The sequence below is a fragment of the Amblyomma americanum genome, chromosome 1 (genome assembly GCF_052857255.1).
Source record: "Amblyomma americanum isolate KBUSLIRL-KWMA chromosome 1, ASM5285725v1, whole genome shotgun sequence".
NCBI classification, from domain to species: domain Eukaryota; kingdom Metazoa; phylum Arthropoda; class Arachnida; order Ixodida; family Ixodidae; genus Amblyomma; species Amblyomma americanum.
The window spans coordinates 83,267,383-83,291,704 of record NC_135497.1 but is presented as its reverse complement, the minus strand read 5'-3'; the positions used below and the strand labels follow the sequence as shown (position 1 = coordinate 83,291,704).

The window sequence follows — 24,322 nt, the reverse complement described above, 5'->3', positions numbered from 1 at the left end:
TTTGGGCTGCCGCGGAGAGGCGTTGCACTGGCGCACTTGCGCAATCCGCGCAGCTCCCGCGGGCTGCTTGGGAGAGACAACTCTTGGCGCCAAGTGGGGAATTTTAATGTCGTGACCACGCTCTTCTGATTGGGCAACGTGTTTTGTCGCATTTCCAGCGTTATGAAACTTGCGCGGCTTTGCGCGAACGTGACGCGGGCCCGTTGCCCCCGCAGAAGGCGAAAATAGATTGCTCACACCGGGGCATGCATTTCGCGGTGGCGAACGCACACACACGAGGAAAAAAAGGAATAGGTGGGATCCAGGGCCACTAGAGTGCGTTAGCGGCGAGGCCTTCAATCGGCGTCTGGAGAGTAGAAAAACGCTCTTATACCGGGCAACGTTCGTGTGGCACCCTGAGAATGTGTGGCTATAGTGTGGGCGCTGTGCAACACTATACGCGCATCCTTATGAGCATATTTACGAGTAGTAGAATTATCCCTTAAAAATTAATAAATAAAAATGATCGCTGTTGCACTGCTGCCTTTGGTGTAGAATGATACCCAGCAGACCAGGTTTTTTTTTATTGTTGGGACGGTAGCGCGTGTTCAGTTTTATTTCTCGGTCCAGTACGCATCACCACAACGTGTTCGGTGTTGTGCTTTATTAACCGTAAGTGGCTTCTAGCTCTACGTGACTGCTTGGTGAGCCGCACGGTGGGTATTTTGTGGGCACTGTTTGGACGGCATCTACGCGGTGGAGCAGAGCACGATGCCAGTTGCGATTCGACTCGAACGTACGCCGCCCCCACTGTATCGAACAAGCGCCGCGAAATATTTTACTTTTGGACGAAGCCTCTCTGCATGCAGGAATGTCGCCTAGAGTGGTGTGAATGCAAGTAACGCATGGCGCTTATGTCTGCATCAGATTAGTTGCACACTTTCTAGGCCAGGTGTCTCAATCTCACCTCGCCCAGCGGGCCGCATCGGTAAACGTGTCTCCCGTTGGCCAGTATTCGAAAATAGGAGAGCAAGAAACGCGAGGGAACAGCGCACTCTTCATGTCGCCAGTGGCCACCAGTTTCTTTTTTTCTGCCTTCGACGGATCGAAGGTCAAACGGTGACTCAGAGCTAGGGCTAGTCGATATTATCCGCCCCTCTGTTTGACCACAAAGTGTGCCTACTTGCTGGTTTTCCAATAAGACGCGTTTACTAACCGGCCGTAGTCAAGGTGTGATGGTGCAGTACGGGTGGAAAGGCAACCAAGCTGACATTGGCACGGCGCTTCTGGAGCAAAGGCTGGGGTTTTTCGGGCCAGCGGACCGCGTGTTCGAGACCCCTGGTACAGCGTGTCGGCGTCCATTCCTTTTGTCTTTTCTGGGGCACTTCTCGGGTTTCATGCAAAAGAACTCCTTTACTCAGGTGCTTGGCTAGCTGAAGGCAACAAGACTGTTTTTGTCATAAGCTTTTTCGATAATTTAATGATGTCGCACGTTCAGCAGAACGCACGCAGAGATTTTTTCTTTAAGACGAGTTATATGGGAAAGACCCATGCGCTGGTCGCAGATTTACTCGAGTTTCTGTTTATGCCACGAAGTTAACATAAACGATGCGTGAGTTGCGGCTTTGTTTTTTCACCATTCGTTGGAATTATAAAAGTGGCAGTAGCGCCTGCACAGGGAAGCAGGCTACCCGCGGTGCAGCGTAGGAATGCGTGAAAAAGGCGAATGTTGACGTGCGACTGCCTGTGAGCACTCTCTCAATACAAAGTATTTATTTCATCAATGTCTGTTTGCGTTATTCCCAGCCTTATTTCTGCGGTAACGCGTTTGCTCGGCCACTCAAGGGTGTAGATGCGCTTACGTTCCTGGTGAATAATGATCCGTTAAGTATTCATTACTCCTTGATTCAGCAGACAAGCAACAATGCTGCAGGTGTGTACACTTTATCAGTTCTCTTCAGTTCAACGCTTTGGATACCCACTTGAATCGCAACACACGGGCAAGGACTCGCGTGATTTGTTTCGCGCTCTAGGATTGTCGGGCAGAGTTTTTTTTTTTTGTTTCTTACAAACGGTAACTGCAGTGTCATTGCATACATCCGGCCTCAGTACCGTAGCTGTCTGCGGATGTCGAAACAGCTCTAATCTTGAATCCGTCTGGGACCTAACGGATGTCTGTCACGCTCTGGTGCCCCTGGAAGAGAGCTACGAAGTAAGAATGCCAATCTTCGTAATAAAGCAGCCGTAGTGCAGGTGGTCGCCCACTTTCAGGTAGCGCGGTTTTCTTTTGGAACGTGTTTCGATTTGCGCGGTTTGGTAGACTTCTGCCTCCGCGCAGCAGGCGAACGTCGTTGCCATGCTACTCAGGGCAGCGCCAGCCGGCCCTTGCGCCGAGGCTTCTTCATTGCACTGTTGAAACTTTGTGTCACGTGGTGCCCCGTTTCGCGCGAAAAGCGCAGACGAGAAAGAGGAGGCGGTGGTGGATCATGCGGCGCGAGAGGGTTGTGCGGATGCGCGCGTGTAACGGCGCACCTGCGGCCGTGGGGCAGCAGTTCGGGGCCGGCCCCCCGGCGGCGGCCTAACGGTTGCGTGATCATCAACGCTCCAGCGGCGCGCGCCCGCTCCCTCTCCGGACGCCATTATGCGGCGGCGAAAGTGCATCTCCGACGGGCGGCGCGCCACATTGTCCGCGCACGGCGGCCCGCCGTCCAGGGCGCGGCGGCTCCCAAGGACGCACGCCATCCGTGGCGCGGAGGAAGAAGGACCCCCCCCCCCTGGAAGGCCGCCGTGCGGGTGTCGCGCCGACACTTTCTTGCTAATCGCGAGGGGTGGGCGAGCTGGCGATTACTGCGCGCAGCTTCCGACGACGAAACTCGCGAAAAACATCACGGGCGGGCCTTGGGCAACATTGTATCTGGAGAGAAGGTTTTTTTGTTCTTTCTTTTCTTTTTATCTGGCATGTGCTGCCATCGATGAATGCGAGTGATATTTCGTTCCGTCGCAACGAGCCCCCCCCCCCCCCCCCCCCCCCCCCTTCCTCGGTGGCTGTGATGGGCATCCGTTTTCTCACGAAATGTTCACGGCCACTTTCTAGGGAGGAGGGTCTTCAGACCGCAAGCCTTGCCTCGCCCCTTGGTGCATTGTGACACCATGCTGCACGCAGCCTCGACTAGCGGCGATAGATCAATCCAGAGCCCAAATGGGGGATGTGAGCTGTCCATGTTCGCACCTTGTGCCCTCGTAGTTAGTCTGTAAAAGCCGAGTCGGTCGCTCTACAATGCGCCTTGGTCGTCTCGACGCGGTGGTAAGCCTAGCATTTCGCCCCATTCCTCATGACTGATATCAAGTCAGACCAAATGCCTTTATTTCTGCCGTGTAGAGATAGAGGATTACGCAGGCGGCAGCGTACGTTTGTTTTTGATCATGCAGATTATGGCAAATGAGCTGTGTGAGAGATAGGCATCAGCAATGAGGAACGTGTAGTACAACTGCACCAACCATATTCAGAGCTCGTTGCCTTGGCATTTGTGAGCCTCTGGCCTTTTAACGGCTTCAAAGATGCCAGCCGATAAAAAAAGAGCAATCGAAAGACTGTATGCCGCCCTCCCGGGTAGCGCTGCAGTCGCTGTTACAAAAGTTCTTTCAGTGAGGGCCACCATCTTGGCTGTCCAGGAGAACAGTATGTTGTGCTGAGATATTGTGAGCACACTGCAAAATCTGTGGACGCATGATTGTCATCGTTGATGCTATGAGCCGCGCAGTCATGGAGCTCGGGACGTCATTAGCTGGTCGTATGCAGTCTACTTGACACCTGTCGCTGTTTTATTGTGTCCTGCCCCTGGTCAGGGAAACGATTGAAAATTGAAACCTTGCTGTGAAGTTCGATGAACTCTCCGTGGCGCCATTCTGTCTTGTGTTCGCGAGGAATGCCGCACTTGTGGGGTCAGCCTCAGAGGGACACCCGATGGGCACTCGGCGGCGGCTGTACTGTGATCAGCGCGTCGCCAACAAAGGGGACCCGCCCCCCCCGCCGCGGTGACTCAGTGGTTAGGGCACTCGACTACTGATCCGGAGTTCCCGGGTTCGAACCCGACCGCGGCGGCTGCGTTTTTATGGAGGCAAAACGCTAAGGCGCCCGTGTGCTGTGCGATGTCAGTGCACGTTAAAGATCCCTATGTGGTCGAAATTATTCCGGAGCCCTCCACTACGGCACCTCTCTCCCTTCTTTCACTCCCTCCCTTATCCCTTCCCTTACGGCGCGGTTCAGGTGTCCAACGATATATGAGACAGATACTGCGCCATTTCCTCCCCCCCCCCAAAAAAAAAAAACAATTATTATTAAGGGACCCCGTCCCTGCCTCCCCTTCTACTAGGGGATGTCCTTGTGTTATTCGCACCGTCACGGGCATAACCCGCCTTGAAGATGCTTAGGCAGGTGCAGGTGTCGACATGTGTGCGGCGTCAAGGGGTTGCCGAGACTTCGGAAATGCAGGGGTAGGATCGGAAAAGCAGGGTAGGATCAAGTGACCACGAAGCGAATTGTTCCCAGGACAGCTGTCTTCTTTTTTTTCTTTCTGTGGTCGTCTCTTCGGCATACGTTTGTCTCCCATGCACGTGTGCGAAAGAGAAAACAGATGACAATGGTTGCTGTCCCCGCTAAGGGCGGACACAGAGGGGTTAAAAGTAAGTGCTCTGGGTTGAACCAGGGCTGAATTCGTCTGATCGACGGTTTAGTCATGTTGTAAATATTTTTCTCCTTGCTTTGTTTCTTCTGGTTTTATTTATGTTGTAAATAAATAGTTAACCTTCTCCTTTCCTCGAGTAACGTGAATGTTTGCGAGTTAGAACCACCGGGTCATCAAGAAACCCTGATTTCACCAACAAGGTGTTTCCTCTCAGCGCCACCTGAATGGGATTGCAACTGGCGCAGTCTAAAGAGGAAACTCAACTCTTGCGTTATTGTTAAAAATATTTGGTATTTTCTTGCTGAAAATTATCAATTGCATATTTGCTAGCCCTGGTTTGGTTTTTTTTCGAAGAAAGCAAATGGCCGAGTAACTGTCTCACATATGTCGTAGGACACCCGAACCGCGCCGTAAGGGAAGGGATAAAGAAGGGAGTGAAAGAAGAAAGGAAGAAAGGGGTGCCGTAGTGGAGGGCTCCGGAATAATCTTGTGTTCTGCGCCACATGTCATTCGGCCGTGCAAAACAATGCAGTGCGGTAAATTGGCGAAGTTTTTGTCCATTGCTTTGCTTACGCCTCTGTTTGTTCGGCATCCAAAGTGTCATAGCGTGGCTAAAATAAATTGTAGGAAACCCTCGACTGGAGCTGTGCAGCCTAGGTTTGTTAAAATATAGTCAATTATTTATTAGGGCACTTATGTTCGCTCTTGTTACATCGCACGTTTGGCCGGGCTAAAATATAAAAAGTATAAATAAAAAATCGCGACGTACTAGCTGTGTCTTATGATACAAAAGTCACTAAAACCAGTAGCTGTTTATGTTGTGCGCGTAGTTATTTTAAAACTCCTGGAAGTAACCGCATTTTGATGTCGTCCAATAATCAGTACGGTTCCTGCTGCTTTTCCAGCTTTCTCGTTACCCTCCGGCCACAAAATGTCAACTGTAGCTGGTGCGGTTAACATGCTATCTTCCACCTCTAGACTGGTAGATGTAAACAAAAAAGTGTCTGAAGCAGCTATTACCTCCTCTCAGCACCATACGCTCTTCCTCCTAGCAGAAATGATATCTCGCAGTTAGGCAAACGAGCTTATTTCGTGGCCAAAGCCGCCGCGACCAATCGTCACTCATAAAAGCTGATTAGTATGTTTCAGCGAGCACTCTAAAAAAAATCCTAAATATAGGTTGTTCGAAATAGAAAAAAAAAAAGTCTTTTCAGCATTACATTCTTAGCCGCAGGCACTGCAACACGTGACCACGTTTGCACTGCACTTCCTACGTGCCTCGCGGCGCAGCTTCTGCGGAATGTAGCGCCGGACTTCCCCGTGCCAAGAACAGATATGGCATCGTCTTGTCGGTGGCAGCGGACTCGCCGTTGGCACTAACCACCAGAGTGCGTTAATTAAAGGGCCAATTAGTGAAATTACTTAATGTGCAAGTTAATATCTGTGACTTTGTAAGTAAGTTACGTTTGCCGCGGCTGAGAGTGTCTTCGTGAAAGCGTTCGCCATTTCAAACATCGCATATATAAGAACTTATGAAAGTCCTCGCTGACACGTATACGGTTTTGATAACAGTCGCGGCTACCCACCGAGAGTCTGTCTAGCTGTGCCGGCGCTGCCGTGTAGCATCTCGCCTCAGATTGACGCATTCGGAGGGGCCGTGTGAGGATCACGCCGACGCCCCGTATGCCCCCGCATTTTGTCCTTTTTAACTGCCCCCAACGACAGGTGGCGCCACCTGAAACGCGCGAACCCACTTCAGAAGTGGTATTGCCGACGCCGTAGCACGTATGACATGTGGACAGCCTTTATTCGTCGGCTTGCACGGACAGGCGATGTGGTAACCTATACTGGCGGCTGTTTTCAGTGCTCTCTGCTTGGTAACGATCCCGTGAGCGCATGTACTCCTTGAAAGCCTCGAGTCTGGCCTGAGGGAGAAGGGAAACATTCTCTCTGCCGCCGCAGTAAATATTGGTACGTGTGCGTGAATGTGCTTTTATTTGTCCTTCCATTTGGCGTGCCATTCGTGACGAGTATCTTCTATAATCTTCGCACATAATTGTGGTTAACCTAACGAGAAACGAGCCTTGTCCACGAACAATTTCCTCATCGCGGACAAACAGTGGCGCCCAGCAACGTGTGCTTAATGTTTTAAAACAAAAAAACGCGGTTTCAGCTATATACGGCGACGCGTTAAAGCACATGGAGTCATATGCTAGTGGGCGCCTCTCTGTAAGCAGCCCCTGTAATGTATAGAGGCCTTCGCTGTATAGACCGTTGTAGACCAGGCGGATGCTCTACGGGTTGGCCGTAGTGTTCACTCGCTCTCGTGCGCAACTCGTCCCTCGTGCGGACTAGTTTTCACAGTTGAATTCGTACGCATCGCGTATACCACCGGAAGCGTCAGGATTCGAGACGCCTAGTTTTTGCGAGTAGTCAGCCTGATGATCAGCCTGTCTCGTGGTAATGCCGTAAGGATGAACCTGGGACGCGCATTTACTCGACGCTTTCGTTTTCCGCAACATGTTTGTCCTTTCAAGTGGTTCATGGCTGTTTCTCATTACAAAGTGCAGTTTGTGGTTTTGTCCGTTCCTTTACTATATATGTTCTGACGGGAACTGAGTTTAAAAACGCCTAACTGACCGGCTCGCAGTTGCAACTGTTTCAAAACTTAGCTATGGAAAAGTTATGGAAAATACATGAGTATGGAAGAGGAAAAGCGTAAACAGCACGTGTATGTCTTTCTATGCAGCAGTGACGCACGCAGTATGAACTGACGTGGGATAAAGCTCAATCTGTTAGGGCCGGCTTGGGGCTGAAGTGATATTCGCTTGGAGGTAAGTATTCACGTTAAGCTCTAAAATACCAAGAAAACGGCCATTTCAGTCGCACCGGTTAATGCAGTAAATAAAGAGGAAGAACCTTATTCGATTATTTCAGCCATATAAAATTTCTCCACAAAACCTTATCTAGGGCTGCGGCGGGCATTACCTACCAAGAGGCTCGCCAGAAAGGCGGCTCTTCCGTGCTTTTGTATCCGAGCTGTGAAAAAAAACAATGCACCAGCTCCCGCAGTGTGGCTGTAAAAGCAACGGCAGCACAAAACGTGCACAGTCACGGCTGCGGCGTGGTGCTCACGAAGTTGGCTTCTCAGTCGAAGGTTGAGCTACGGCCGACTAATGACAGCAGTGCTCCCACTTTGCGACCCGAAAGGAGATAGCCGTGCGCCGCCGGCGACTGCCAGCGTTTGCTCGCGGGTGCACAGCGCGTGGGAAATTGTATACGAATGCTGGGATACGCGCTCAACAGCTTCTTGCGGGGGCCACCGCAGTGTTCGGAGTCTAGTTTCCTAAGCCTTGAAAACATAGAAAAAAGGGACACACAGCGGATTGGTTGAAAGCGACGCAAGCAAGGCTCGCTCGGTGCCCGGACGGCGTGTGGAGCGTGTAACGATGCCTCCTCCGGCGATGTCAAGGAAGGGCACGTTCGCCGATGATCGGCGCACATCGCTTCGGCCGAAACCACAATGGGTGTTTCTTCGCCGCGAACCGGGTGACCCCGAAACCTAACGGGGTGAAAGGAAAACTCGGGGAGGTCTCTGAAGGAGCCGATCGGTGGAGTAACGACCCATTAGCGGAAGAAGACAACGGTAAGCCCCCCGTGCCGCAGCTGCTGCTATTTGCGGGGGAGGCCGTATTGACAAACGCGGGAGAGGGCCGCCACTTGCGCGCGCGGCCCCCTCTGCCGGGAGGGAGGACGGCTCAGCTGCGGCCCGCTTTGAGTCGCGGGGCGGGCCGGCGCATTGATATCAATTTGCCGCCCGAGGCGACCTTTTGTGGCGGCCGCGAAGAGGCGGAGCGCTTAATTTCATACGGGCTGTCCATCTCGGGGCGAGCGCGGCTCGCTAATGAGACCATGCCCGGCCCGCGGTCATCAATCAGTATCGTTAGCGCCGTAAATCCAGCGTCGCTGCTGTTGTTTTCTGGCAATGACCCGCGGAGTCACGCGCTGCTCGTCCGCCGGCGGCCCCCTTTCATGTGCCGGGCCACCCTTTGCAGCCTTTGAGCCCCCACGCGCGCCGCCGCCGCGGCTCGAATCCAGATGAGCCCGCGGTCAGCGGATTTCCATAAGCTGCATGCGCCGGTTATTAAAGCACAGGCGGCTATGTTCCGATCGATTTAGAAGAAAAAAAAAGAAAGTCCACCATCTTGTAAAGAAATGTGCAAAAAGAAAGTGCCTGAGGTATTTTCTTGGCCGGCTGAGCTAGGAACACGATCTTATTCTCCTTTTTGTTTGTTTGTTTGCTTCTCACAGATGAACCAGCTGTGCAAGGTGTGCGGGGAACCCGCCGCTGGATACCACTTCGGTGCCTTCACGTGCGAAGGGTGCAAGGTGAGCCTCAGTGCGCCTCTCGCATCGTGTTCGGGTGCCTTGTTGTTGTCCGGCTCGGCGAAAGTTGACGGGTTTCTGACCTCACCCGCTGGCTTCCCTGCGAGCCGCTGTGCGCGCGCCCGCTCCTTCGGGAGACTTGCAGCACCGCGCGGGGCGGTCTCGCCGGCCACCGCACCGAGCGGTGCGTGGCGCCGGTCGGCGAACAATGCTCAATCGGCCGCGAGCAGTGACAGGATCATCACCCACGGCCGCGGTCAGCGCCTGCTGGTAACGCCAACAATAGACACCGTTAGCGTTCCGTGATGTGGTGCTCGGCGGGGCGCGGGATGACCTGTCACTCACGGGGAGCGCATACAGTGCGGCGCCGCCCGTGGGAAGATGCTCCGTGCCTGGACCCCCTTCTGTGGCTGCTGGAGAGCGTAGATTCGCCTCGCGCATGCGCCTGCCTCCGCGTTGCTATCGGGGCCAGTATTCGAATCCGAGACGGGTCTGTGGCTGGTTTCGCGGTGAAATGCGCCCGTAATGGAACGCATAATGGAAGCATACTTACGGCTCTCGTTCGATCTTCTCGGTCATGTTCATAGTTTTGCGTAAAAAGACGTTTCGGAATGTAAACTGTCGCCATGATTATTTAAAAGAAACATGCACACCGCGTGAATATAGGCGGCGGCGACCGGCAGGCAGGCTAGCCAGCATAAGGAAGCTTTAGGGAAGTATGTAAACCTTATTGGGCGAAATTGTGTCCCCAAAGAAACTCATCTGTTCACGTCAGCGGCGTTTGGATTCTCCGCTGCGCTGTGTTTGAACATGACGCGCAACTCTCTAGAAAACCAACGAACGTACTAGTAACTACCGTGAGCAAAAGTAAGCGGCCCCACTCCCCACTTCTCCATCTCGTGCCCAACCATGACGCCGCTGGCAGGTGTCGCTTACTTTTGCTCACGACAGTACAGGCAAGAGCCATGGAAGGGCAGCGTAGGTTGGCACGCAAGGATCGAATTTATTTCGTCTTCTGCGCCGCCATTTATAATGCGTCAGTAGTTGAATCAAGGAGTAAATGTTCATTGGACTAAGAATTATTTCAAAAATATAATCACCATCATGAGGCTAACGCTTCATCTACAGGGCAAAGAAAAGCGTGCGCACTTCTCTCCAATTTTACGGCATTAAATATTGACTGCGTGCCAGCTCCTTTTTATGTTGTCGATCGTCTAGAGCAGTCCTGATCACTGATCACAGGTGCGTGTTCCCATTTGCATCATGCATTTCTTAGACATTTCGGTGGAAAAACGGGGGTCAACATAATATTCCTACGTAAAATATCTTGCCAGGAAGGGGAAGGGTGGGGGGCGAACCCCCGCCTAATAAATCCGTCCCCTGCTCTCGACGCTTCAACTCCCATAATAAGTGACGTAAGCTTGCAACATGGCGACAAGAGCCCATGAATTGGCGTTTATTGTGAAAATTATTTGCGTGAAAGGCACTTGCTTGATGCGTTATAACACGTGCTCTACCGAGATGCCGAATGCCAAAGCGCCATACACCGCTAGGTTTCATGTGCATGCCGTTTTTTGCACGCCATGCAGGAAACTGTTTTTTTAATGCGCGAGCATTAGAGGGGTCTAATGCGTGAGCATTAAAGAGGGAGTGAAGCCCTGCCCTCCTGATTACGAGCAAACCACCCACTGTGGAAGGTGGCAGTTAAATTAGTAATTGGTCTCGAGAGGTTATTCGGGAAAATCAACTTTGTTCGCTCAATCTTCACCGGTGGCTGCACCTGCCATCGAAGGGCAGCGACATATCGCTTAACCGCTGCGCCAGAATGAGGCGAGTATGATGACTCCCAGCGATCTGTGAAGTAGAGAATGACCAATGTCGCGGCGTTAAAATAAGATGATCAGGACGAATGCACAAAGAATGAAAAAATAAAAAAAAATGCGGAATAAAGTTGCGGAGAATCTGGGTGGTTGCTGCGCTGACGCCTGCGGTCAGGACCTCCTGGACATCGCAGACTCATTTTCCGAGATGCCCCTTCTGCAGCGCTCGCGCTGCAGAGGCTACGGTAGTCCATGTCTTGCTAACTTGCCCAGGACTTCGGGTGGCACTAAAGCTCCACCTCAGCAGCCAGGATTACCACCCCAGCCGACCGCCAGACACACGGCTCTGGACGCATGGGCCCCAACGCCGGGCCTTGTTGGCATTCATAGCCGACACAGGTCTGCATATGAGGAGGAGGAGGAGGAGGAATAGGAAATGCAGGGAGACTAACCGGAAGAATAACCTCTTTGCTACCTTGCACATTCGCGCAATTAAAAAAAAAGAGAAATCGGTGTGTGGTCAATGAGCGTAGTTCGTAACGGCGACCACTCGCGCATTTCCCCCTTGTCGCCCGAGCGAGCGTCGTTAGAGTTTTAATATGGGGTGACCCTATCGGTTAGGGGCATAGGCGAATAGTGGGGCGCCAATGCGCATGCGCAGGACAATAACCGGAGGAGCGTTATTGTCCAGTGCCTGCGCACTGGTGCCCCGCTATTCCCTTACGCTCCTAACCGATAGGGTCACCCTATTGAGTTGTTTTTAGTGCGATAACGCTTATAGTGGGCATTCCCCGCATTTAGCCGTTGTATGTTTGTCTGTCTCTCTCTTTGTTGTCTCTCTATCTTCGGGCGACCTGTCCACCGTGGCAGGTGACAGTTAATTTATGATTGGTCGCGAGAGGTCACTCGGGAAGAGCAACCTGTGTCGCCCGCCGCTGGGAGCACCTGTCATCGCAGGGAAGTGGCGCATCGCTTACCGCTGCATATCGCTGCGACAGGGAGGATATGGGGACTCCGAGGGATACATGAATGTAAAGTAGAAAATTACCAATTCTACATATATGGGCATCAACCCATCAATGCTATCCGAACAATTTTCATCTGTGAACAGTGGATCCGAACACCGGAACCGAAGTGAAAACCGAAATGCAAGCGCACCTAATTAGCATTTGGCCTAGCTACGCAAATTGGTCATTTTTTCGTGTGTGTGTGTACAGTTTTTCAAGTAATGGCAACCTCCAACGGCTGAATGAAACACGAGAGGCCGCTATACGCAATAGCTGTTTTACTTGTTCCACGCGGACCATCTCGCATCATTTTCTGTACTTCTTTATCGAGGTAATTTTCGCGTTCAACTCGCCTCTTTTCGCGTTCCGCCTTTTGTGTTTTCTTTTGTTATATTTTGACGAAGCGCCAGCAGCCCGAAACAATGCAGCGAAAAATATGGCCTCTTCTAAACACATTTCGCAGTCTGGGTGCCCACATTACTGTGCGCAGAACGTTTTGCAGCCATAGGTCCAACAGCTTTTTATCTAAGCCGTTTATCCGTGCTGTCTATACGCCTTCATAGACATATCAGCGTCTCATGCCGGACGTTTACAAAAACACCGAAGTATACGCTGCAGGGGAGAGAACACTAGCCAGGGTGGTTAACACTTCTCAAGGACACCCTTCGCGCCTTCGAAGTGAAATTGCCCGCCGCATTGAGCGTCCCGCGTCTAAGAACCTCTTGTTTTGCTGTTCGTTGTTCACTTGTCTTATTTGCGTTTCATTTGTTGCTCATAGTAGATACTCGACAGAAAAGACTACGTAGCCGACAGAAAAGAGTTTGAAGTGACAGTTTTTTGGCCGCTGGGAGGCAGGGAGCTCATTTAGACAAAGCATACAACCTTGAAGGCTTTCTTAGTGCTCCCATATTGCTACTACTCGTTGAAAAGGTTACTACACGGACTGCAAATAATTTCAAACTCTTAAGAGTGGTTAACGGTGTATAATTCACACCTTTACACCCCTCAACACCCATTCCTAAAATGGTGTTCGAACAGACCAGCACCATTCGGAGAGTACCTTTGCAGGAGTTTGCTCTGAGGGTTCAGTCTCAGAACTGTGCGTGTCCACGTACATGCACGACTCCATAGCACCAGAACGTCCCGCATACATTGTGCTTGCACCACATAAGACATCTAGCAGCTAGAGCAAGGGGCGCTCGCTTGTTATACAAAGGTATTTTATTTCGAAATAATCTCTGAAGGCGCAAATAATGAATGCAACTGCGCGCACCGAGCTTCAAGGAAGTGTTATCAATTGATGCCGTTTTTTTTAGTAAATCCCAGTCACGATTATTTGTTTTCCCTCTCTCTCTTGTTGGCAATGTTGTTGGATCCAGATGTTGACGTGGAGTGCTGGAGGGCGGGTCTCGTGAGTGACCCGGGGGACGTACTTCGCGACTGGTGAGTTTGAGACAGGCGTGCAGGTCTTCTGACGTTGGCACTTGGAGAGGCTTTCCTCAAAAAGTTATTTGTTACAATATTTACAAAACTGATTTACATGTGCCGAAAGGCGTCGGCCTCTCCGCTTTAACGAAAAAAGACAAAACTCCAAACTCTCGCGACTCCGGACCACCGTCGGCCACCACACGGCCAACCCGCCCGGCCGCCGCTCAAGGAACTCGCGTCTCCAACTCCGCGACCCCGGGACCACCACCGGCCGCCACCAACCAACCTCCCGCGCTCTCCTTAGCGCGCACCCATCTCCTTGTCCTCCCGCCAAAACTACACCCTCAGCCAATAGGTTCCAGCCACATTTCGGACGCAACATATCACAACACAAAAGAAAAGCACACAATATAAAACACGCCTTGCAACGAAAAAGAAAAGCACAAAATATCGAACACACGACTCGCTGCAAGCTGCCCTGGCTAACTAGAAAAGTGCCGCAACGATGGGAGAGAAACCATTTACGGCACATGCGTCCTGTTAGCCGCTCTGGCCTAGGGTGCCCGGATGCCCGCTCGCCTCCGGCGCTAGACCATCGAGCAAGCTGCCGTGGCTAACTAGAAAAATGCCACAACGAGCGGAGAAAAACCCTTTACGACAAATGCGTCTGATCAGACCATTCCCCCTCGCTTAGGCCGAGGCTCCCGACACTCGCGCGCGACGCCGCCCTGAGAGCCTCTCCCTTTTGTCGGCGCGTTCCCCTGCTCCTCTTCAGCGGCCCTCCTCAAGCCTTACCACGACGTACGCCAGCTGCGTCGTGACAATCCCCAAGATCGCTCGCACCCCAGCGATCGCCAGGGGCGTATTGGCAGTAAATCAACCGATTTAACACCCCAAAATATAACTGGGTGCACAATGGATGTATTATGTGGCTTCTAAATCCAGTGGCACTTGGTTCAAGAAGGCCCTCTTATAATGTACGCGTAGCCTGACGAGGATAAGCTGAGCAACTGGTCTTCGCATTGGCGTGTAGCGGCGAGGCTTAGTATTTCCGCCACGTTGTGAGGCGGACATTGCATTCCCTCGCGTTATGCCTTCAGTGCAGCCGACTTCGTGCGCGAAGATTCGTGGACGTTACCGAAGGCGGCGCGGCGTGCGCTTCTCACCGAACATCTCTCTCTCTCTGTTAGCTCGGCCGCTCGCGATGGGCAACAGGAACGCTTCGCCTTGTAATTTGTTCTTTGCCGCCGTGAGAGACGTCTGGGCCGCCGGCGCGTGTTGCGCAATGCTCACGAGCGGCGATAATTTGTGGGGCTCCGCCGACCCTCGATGCGAGTTGCATGTACTACGCATACGCGGCCCAACGGCCTGCGTGTAATGTTGGATCGCGCCGCCGGTGGTCTGCCGCCGCCAGGAGCGTCACACTCAAGTGAGAACAGCTTGATATGCTTATGAGCCGAAGCGGGCCCTCCGCTCGCTCCGTTCAACCTCTAAACTGGCGGCGGCCATTGAAGAGGCGGCGAATTTTCGCACGCGCAGGCGATAGTTCCGAACAACAGCGCGGCGACGTGCGCTCGGGGGGTTCTCGGAAGGCGTCGGAGTCACCTTGGTAATGCTGTGCCAATGAGAGTGAGTCGAATTGAGTCCTGGGCGAGCTGGGTTCTGCCGGACTCGAAGGCCGACTCTTTGGAGCCTCGCCTCGATCGAGTCTTGTTCGCCACGACCTCCCATTGCAGCCTGGCCTTACGCCGCTGGGGCTCGGACGAACCAATCAGCCAGCGGCGGCAAATTTACGACTTCGTAAACATAATATTCAGTGCGCCTCTACCAGTCATCAAGGAATGAAGATTTTGCTCAGGGAAGATTTGCGAGCAGTCGTGCAGGCAGTTTGCAACGAGCAAGCAGGCTACAGTTTGCAAAGGAGGACATTCGGACTAGTCGACTTTGCGCAGCTTCTGAAGAACCCAGAATACAAGGGGCGGAACGATGGGGCGCTCTGTGTGTGTTGTTTGGTCCCTAGTCTTCTGCTCGGCAGTTGACCATGGTGGCGTGAAGTCAAACTGTAGCCTGCTTGCTCGCATCTCGTTATAGCTAAGTGGCGACAGGTTCAGTCGACCTTCAACATCGAAGCCCCGTCTGCAGGTACTTCGACAGCTCTCGCATTCGGCGGTGGCGTGAGACGGCATTGCGGAAAGGATCGCCGCCTTTTGGCCGGTCGTCGCAGAACACCTTCGGGGCAGACGCGCGCCGCGGAATGCCCGATTCCTGCCCTGCGTGCGCGCTTTCCTTGTTTGGTAAGACAACGGGCAGTCGTCCCTGTTACGGCCGTCACACTTGGGCCAGCCGTGTCTAGTCGTTTGGGAAGCCCAGTTCGGGCTCGTAAAGTCGGGGTCAAAAAAGTAAAAAGGGTCTTCTCGCCAACTTGTTCGCATCAATACTTGCGCGTTTCTATGCGACGCGGTTTCCTTAACCACTACAGAACGCGACTGAGCTCGCGGTCTCTCCTGTCGGCCGCAGATTTCTGCCGCTAAAATGCTGAGACGATGGACGATCCTCTTCGCGCCGTCGAAGTCGCCGATAGTGTGAGTGGTGAGGCAAACGCCCTGAAATCCACATTGTTTAGCTGCTGTCTGTTCAGCGAACAACTCAGGCCGGCGATATGAAAGCGTCACATAAAGCGGAGATGATTATAAAATATTTATAAAAATGCCGCCATCGCGACCGCTGCGTGCAGCTGCTGGTGAGAATGCGCGCTTGCGGCGAATGGCGCATGTGACTGCGCAGTTACCAACCGCTTGCGCAACTTGCGCGCAATGTATGAAGGTTGCCCAATGGCCATTCATGAATTATGAATTGCCTTCAAGCTGCCTCTGATCAGGCGACGGACCCGAGCGCGCCGCATGCACCGAGGCATGCCTGATGCTCGCTGAAATCGCCTATCGGAGCTGCGAGGGGAGCCCAGCGCCGCTTCCGGAGACCAGTCCGCCGCCCGCGTACTTCGGCCTCGTGTGGCCCCGCGAACCTTTCTTTACGAGCCCCGCTGCAGCCGCGAGCACTTCGCGCTGGCGTTGTCGGGTTGACTCTTTGCGTTGCGGCTTTACGGCGAAACTTGCCCAGAAGCGAGCCGAGCCGACGTCGGTGGAAAGTGCGCGTCTGCGCAGTGCCAAGCTATTCCCGCGACCGCTGTCCCGCGGGATCGAGGTCGTGTCTACCGGGCGACCCCCGAGTACACAGGGGGCGCTTCTCCTCGCCGATTTGTGCCCGCCTCCGTATTCCCGATTCGCCAAGGTGCACGCGGCGACTGATGGCGAGCGGCTAAAAAATCTAGGTCCAATCATTAAAAGAGCGGCCTAGTTTGGCTCGCTGCGGTCGCGTTCCAGCGTGGCCGCCATAGGTCACAGTGAAAGCGAAGGGCGCTCTGCGCCTTCCTGCTCGGGGCCTCGCCGACACGTTCCGTCCATTTCCATATCCCATTACCCTGCGGGCCGCGGACGGCACGTGCAGCGCGTGAATCAATTTCTCCGAGCGACCATCGACATCACTGCGTTGCATCGCGTGTGAACAGAAGAAACAATAAGGGAGGGGGGTCAATGGATGCGCTCAAGCGAGTTCGCGCGTTCAGTACTGCGCGCATCGAAAGCGCCTAGCGTACGAAGATTCTTCAGCGCGCACAACGCACTGAGCAGCATATACGCAGAGAGGTGTGCGCTTAGGCATAAGCAGGATGCTACAAACCCGTGTGGTGTGGAGTATGCACGCATATGCAACCTTCAGAATATGATGACCGATACCGGGTAGCCGTGAAAGTAATCTGAAAAGTATCGGTAGAACAAGCAAGCACATGCTAGTCAGAAATGCACCTGGCGCCGTTTTCATGCGTATAGCCGATCAGGAGCAGCATTCGCCGTAACTGGAGGACACAAGCGCCTTGGTGAACGTCGTGCTCGCGCGTTCCTATCTTTAAGCTGATTGTTCGATGTCTTTTCAGTGATGGAGGCAAGTCAATTGGTTTCTTAGTTTGTTTTCTTATTATTTTTGCTAGTCGGCCGGACAAAGCAACTGCCCGCCCTGGAAAGCGGTTCCCCACCGTTTACGGAGTCGTCTCGCACAGGGGGTCATGCAACTGGCAGCGCTCCCTCGCTCGTCGACGTAATTTCCTCTAGTGTGTAGAGGTCTGTAGAAGCACGTGGCCTATCAGCACGTGCAGCACTTACTTTTGGCACGCGCTTCGGTTGCCACGGGTCCTACTGTCAGCACTTATTCCGAAGAGAAACTAGGCTCCCTCTACGGTTCACCACAACGCGAACAAGCGCAGACTGACGATGCGCCACCAGCGGGTGTTTGCTTCTCTGCAACAGTCTAGGGAAGATGCGTGGGGATGGCAGGTACCTAAGATTTCTTTCTCGCTTTTCTCGGCCGCATTGCGCGTTAAGCAAGAATGACAGCGCTCGCGTGCCCAACAATGAGGCGCAAATCCGAGGGCCCGCACATGCGCCAGCGCTTCGGGGGCTGGCGAGCGCCCGTCACCCCGAACGACCCGCAAGTGGCAGCGGGCCGTTTTTCTCGTCTCCTCCTCTCCCCCAGCCCTCCGCGGCGGCACGCGTGCCACCCCGGGGCGGGCCATTAATTTCTCCGCGCCGATAAGAACCGCGAGGGACGGCCTAATCGGACGCGCGCGGTCTCCACCGACACCTCGTTGGCGAGGCCGGCCCTGCCTCGGCAATTTGGAGCGACGCATCGGAGCCGACGACGTGCGCCCTGCGGTCACTCGGGAATGGACGGAGTGTGTTGCTCCCGAGCGGCGTCGTCGCGCTGTCGGTGACGAACGGGCCTCCGCCGTTCTCTGTAGCGCCTCGTTGCGATAGGCGGCGGATACGTCCGCGGCCTTCGGCAACGGAGGGCGGCGACATATCGCGTCCGCGCACACGGCGGCCCGCCTTTCGGCCGACACGCGAGACGGCTGCGTGGAAGCGGCCGCCCTGCCGTTCCTGCTCTCGCGGTGACCCCCCCCCCCCCCCCCCCGCGCTTTCGACCCGCGCGGCCCTTTTCAAAAGGGGTGCGTATCAAAAGCAGACGCGATACGCCCTTTTGCGTAGCCGACCAGTGTTTCACTTTCGGCCGCTTGGCGCGCGACCTGGTTCCCAGCGCGGGCCTTTCTCTCCGGGAAAACACGCTTTTCTTCTCCGTCGGGGCCCAGCGCGCGGTCGGCTTTCTTTTTGCCCCGTCTGCCGAGGCGGAGGACGCTGTGCGGCGAGGACATTTTCTGCCCGATTCGCGCGCGGCGCAGCGAACGCGTTCATAAACCCATTTTCCCGAGTTTCGGGCACTTACGGCTCGGACGACTATCAACTTGTGCGTGAACTCTCGCTTGGAAGCGCAGTTTCAAGAGGGCGGGATATGAATTGGGACCATTTCGGCGTAGAGTCTACGAAGGTATCCCAGCATATATTTGGGACCCTTCGCTTTCGGCTAGACCCAGATTTAAGCCAATTCTTGCTGGCCGAACAGATTTCTTAAAAACTGGGTGAAACTCCGGGTGCTGACCGTAGTAGCGCTCCGTAGCGAAGCACGGTGCGAGGGAACTCGTCACCCTCTTGCGCTTGGCCAGGCCCAGCTTTCATTTAAATGTTATATTTTATATTTTTCACCGAGCTCAAACACCGCATTCATCATATTTAGATTCTGTTTATTGATTCCAACTATATACGCTGGATTTTTAGTCACGTTTTTAATACACAGCATTTCATGAGTCCATCCCATTTTACCTAGTATAACACACGAGTTAAATAATTGTTCTGGCGCTCTTTGGCCTTAGTCGTCCTTGCGCCACTAATATTCAAATTAATAATAATAATTGAAATAAATTCAATGCAACTGCGCATCAGCTCATTGGTCAATAGTGAGACAGCCCCCCCCCCCCCCCCCCCCCTTTCCGAAGTGAACTATTTGTGCAAAAATGAGCCTTACGAGAGCTCGGGAACAGCACCCTCGGTCTCATAGGCTTCACCGGTGGCTGCGCCATCTGCCGGGGCAGCGGCGCATCGCTTAACTGCTGCACCACTGCGCCAGGACTGCCACGAAGACTCCCCGCGATGTATGAATCTATGAAAGAGGAGTACTTGCGCTGAATTAATGCCTAATGTTATCGCATTGTACGTACTCTTAAGGGTAGGTCAATCGTCGTTCAAGTTTGCATGAAGCGGCTTAATTTGGGGATAAGGTACAAAAGTGCGCTTTAGAAGCAGAAGGTCGAAAGCTGGGTACTGAACAGACATCTTAATGGCGCAGACGCATACCGGAGACGTATGCCGGTTTACCGGACAGCTCCTGCGGGTGCGCAGTGACATGGGCGCCTCCTCAGCGACATCTAGCTTACCGGAAACGTACTATTGTAGACGCATATCGGATTCCTGGACGCTTCCTGCGCACGACGTTGCAGGGGTGGAGCCAGGTTACGTCCGGTTACGTCTACACTAGTACGCCTCCGCTATGCCAAAACTCTCTCTTGTATCCAGCGCTCTCCACGCTAACGACGGCCTGCCCCCACCCTCATACGCGTTTAAAATGCCGCTGTGGTCTTGAATTAATTTTTCGCAGCGCATACAAGGCAGGCAGGTCTTGCACAGACGTGAAGTGCTGCCTGGTAAGCTGCTTTTTAATGCAGCCTGCCATCTCCATGTTGTTTCCGTGTCCCATATAATCCGAATTGCAAAGAAATTACCCGATGCAGTTATTTTGGCAATGTACCTCCACCGCGACCCCCTTTTCCGGCATTTGAAAAAAGTCCGCGAGATGTATTAAAAAACAACAAAAAAACGCTTTTGCGCTACCGTATTCTACCGCCCCTCAGCTGCGGTTTGAACGAATGCAGCGTACACTCTTACCGTATCGAAGTGAGAGCTACCGTGTCAAAGTGATAGGCCGATGCCGATTTCAGCATCGGGTTGAACTGCGTCAGCTCTCTCGTACGGAACTTGCAAAGCCTGCGCACCGCCGTTTCCATTAGGTGATAGGAAGGCCACCGAAAGCCAGTTGACTCAAAGCTGTGTTATTTGGTCATCATTCAGAACCCGACCGCGGCGGCTGCGTTTTTATGGAGGAAAAACGCTAAGGCGCCCGTGTGCTGTGCGATGTCAGTGCACGTTAAAGATCCCCAGGTGGTCGAAATTATTCCGGAGCCCTCCACTACGGCACCTATTTCTTCCTTCCTTCTTTCACTCCCTCCTTTATCCCTTCCCTTACGGCGCGGTTCAGGTGTCCAAAGATATATGAGACAGATACTGCGCCATTTCCTTTCCCCAAAAACCAATTATTATTATTATTATTATTATTATTATTATTATTATTATTATTATTATTATTATTCATCATTCAGACAAAACAAAAAAGGAAAGAAAGCGGTGAAGTCACGTAGATAAGGTAGGCTTCTTTCTATCATTGCGCACGCCGTCGAAGCGAGCGGCTGCCGCTCACTTTGGCACGGTCAGGATGTACTACGCTTCGTTCGCTAAAAACAAGGTTTTGGACCTCAAGAATACGCTGCGCAACAGCGACGCCGAAAAAAAAAAAAGCACCACTGAGGCATGGGCGCTGTTACAAAAACTGCATAGGCTGTTTCCGAACACCTCCACAACTTAATGAAAATTACAAATTTTACTTTAGCTAATAACCTAATTAGGCACGATTTAAAATATGCTCTGAGTTGTGCCACGCGACGGTAAACAACTTTTTTGGTTTCAGGCGGCTGTGGCGCACCGCATTTTTATTATTTTTTTTAAATCTTGGCTTATGTTCCATGAAACACCCTGTTGAAGGATGTGACGAGTAAGGGGAGCTGCGTATGGCGTTCAAGAGAAAACTTTTCTGGGACCGGTTCCTTTTCTGCTGTTGTCGAGGGCATCGGGAGTGCAGGCCTAAAAAGGCCGCTGTGCGCGAGGCGAAAAGCTGAAAAGGACGCTACGCCGAGGCCGTTGCCTCTTGCCGAAACGCGCCTGCGGTGTAACGAGGGGAAACTTTCCGAGGGATGGTGGCATGCATTGTGAACGCCGGATGTCGTTGGAGGGAACAGGTGCCCGGCGGGCGGCAGCCTACTCGAAACGACCCTTTTGGTGGCGCCGAAACGGAGTTCTGTCCACCGCCTCGCCGCAGAGGCCCAACGGGGCACCCGCACTGTCTTCTACTTTCTGGGAGAGACGGTCCCGCGGCTGAAGCGCCCGGTGTCCCTGACGTATGCGGTTAGCGGTCCCACTTTGTCCGGAGTACGCGTCTTCCCCCTCCGCAGCCCGAGGCAACAGCCAGGGTCTCTGGCTGAGCGCTGAGATGACCTCTAAACAAGTTCTACCGTCCCGTATGGGGCTCGGCTGTCGAAAAGTGCCGAGGTCATTCCCGTCGCCAAGCGCACAGGCGCCGGAGTTTGCGGCCCCTAATTGGACCTTGGAGGAACCCGAAAGTGCCCGCCATTATGCGACCACAAAGGACGCGCTGTGTCCAGGGACGGCGCCTCCACCTCTCCGCATTCGGCGAACCAGTTCGGGCTGATAAGGCGCGACCTTTTTTCTGCCGCTTCCCCCAGCAGCTCTCCCCTGTCTTCCCCGCGCCGGCCGTGGGATGGCGGGATGGCATGCATGCATGCGCGGGGCGGCACTACCTGTGGGTGTTTGACCTGGTGCGACAATTTTCGCCGAGTCCTGCGAAAGGTGCCTTGTAGGAAGAAAATTTTTGTTGTCAAACCTAAAGGCTGAATGTTTGAAAGTCACGCTCTGGCGATTTTGAATGGAAGGCAAAGTTTTGCGTTTTTCAAGTTTTTTTTTAGTGATGGCCCGCTGGTAGCTGCAGCTTGATCCGGGGCCACAACAGCTAATTCGAATACTACACGTTACAAGATCGCTAGCATGTTAGGCAGGTTTCCTTCCTTTCCTTGCCGTGGATCCGGTTTGTGCACGCGGTGGTCTGTGGTGCTGGCTGTCGAATGTACTCGGGATTGTTGGAGCCCTTGCCTTTCGCCCTGTTTCAGCAGCGATTTGTAGACTGCTCGCTGGGGGCAAATACCAAACATTTGGGGCCTCATTCGAGAAAGAGCATGGGCCGTTTCTGTGAGCAGTTTTCCGGACAGTCCTCGCATTACCGGAGCCTTCGTCAAGCCGTGCGGTGGGGTTCTCGTTGCAAACCTGAAACTTCCGTTGCTTTTCCCCGTGCTGCACAATGCATCCTGCAACATTTACCTGCATGTATCGCGAGGCTCAGCGCTCCCTGCTTCGGTCGCACGCAGTGTTCGCCTGCTAGCTTTTCGCAAACATGTTTCACCTCTGTACTTATGGAGTAGAGGCACCATAGTTTAGTTGTGTGATATTTTCTTTCGAATCATGCACAGCACGTTAGAAAGAAAAAGGGCAGTATATCGATTGCGTAACAAGCAGTAAATTTATTTTTTCTTTTGTGTTGGTGCGGTTTTAGTTTCAGCAGCCTACCGGTGGCTGTGACGTAAGAGACTAGTTGAGGTCACGTGCACCATACAAAAACTGCAGTATGGGCGCTGCTGTCTTCGTTTCAATTCGCACCAAATCTTATTACGTAAGTCTGCCCGAGAGCTGGATTATTTATTTATTTATTTATTTTTTCCTCAAAGGTCTCTTTCGGGACATTACATGAGGGGTGGGGATAACACGGCAAAAAGTATTATACATTAATGAAAAATGGACAAAAATTATGTTGATGAATAGGCTTCCTCGATAGCGGTCTTGAACAGTCGATGATTCATGATGGTGGCCACTTCGGCGGAGAGGTTATTCCAGTCACGGGCAGTTTTTACGAAAAATGATTGCTGGAATGTGGTGGTATGTGCACATTCAGGGTAAACAGCGTTCGGGTGGTTATGGCGGGAGCAAGTAGCAATTATATCGGGAGATTCTGTGCGCCTCACGTGATCTCATCTCGTCTCTTACGTCACGACCACCGTTCCGTTAAGTTCGGCTGTTGAAGCCGGAACCGGAACGACATGAGAAAGAAAAATCAGTTATGCGTTATTCAGCTAGATAGGCGAATTACACGTCGTGATTCATGTACATTACGGCCTTGCGCACCATTCCAAAGAAAAACCTATCGCTTCCTCCGTTGTCGTGATCAGCCAGCGCACGCTCTTCGACTGTTCGCAGGCTCCCTGTGCGTGAAGGAGCGCAAACGCCGCCTTGAATCGCACGGTACGTTCACGAAATATCTCTCGCGCAAGAGCGAGGTGTGATTGCTCGGCGTGCGAGGAGTGTCTAGTCTAATGATACCCTAATCGCGATAGCCAACGACAGTGATGGCGTCACGATTCTCTCTACCAATCAGGGAATGCCACTGCGGAGAAACCCGGCGGTTGGCTGTCGAACAGCGATAATGAAAGCATTTCTTCGGCGCGTCTCGCGTCACACGTAGCCCCAGCGTTATCAGATAACGTTGGAGGGAGAACGCACGTATGCTGATGTGCTTACTGGGCGACAAACCCTGTAGGAAGAATAATTTGTATACGGGGTGAGGCTGCAAAAAATTCGTGAAGCTAGCGCGCTTTTTTTCTCGCTGCAAAATGAAGACCTGTTCTCAATGAAGGCCAGTGGTGCTGGACAGCGAAATCAGCTCGTACAGCTCGTTTGCGAGGACAGCGTACATACTCGTTATAAAGAAGCCGCCTTTTCCTTGAATTGCCGCTTTATTCCAAGCCTTGAGCGTGTCGATGATTCTGTTGCTGTTTTCGCTTTTTATCGAGTGGCGCTTGTGATGAATTATTTCGCAATTTAATTGGCTACGTTATACCGAGAGTATCCTGCATAACTGCCATTGCCGTATTCAAATCTTTTCGGAGGTAGTTTCGCCTGTAGCCGTTGTATAAAAGGAAGGACGTCATCCGGGAGGCAGTCGGTGAGTGGAGGGCAAGCGACGTGCGCACGGCACTCGAAGAGGTTCATTGCATGCTTGACGGGTTGCGGTTCAGTCACTGGCGATTTCGTTCCTGGCCCGTGCACCAGAAGCATCCGCCGTG

General features: G+C 52.9%; 1 protein-coding gene across 3 annotated transcripts in view; it reads left to right on the top strand.

Moving 5' to 3' along the window:
• Positions 1-24,322, top strand: part of LOC144113141 (uncharacterized) — a 167,338-nt gene that overhangs the window by 110,259 nt on the left and 32,757 nt on the right. For all 3 annotated transcript variants that reach the window (XM_077646052.1, XM_077646054.1, XM_077646053.1), the window contains one exon: positions 8,976-9,053. In XM_077646052.1, coding sequence (XP_077502178.1) covers positions 8,976-9,053 — 78 coding nt within the window. The remainder of the gene's footprint in view (positions 1-8,975; positions 9,054-24,322) is intronic.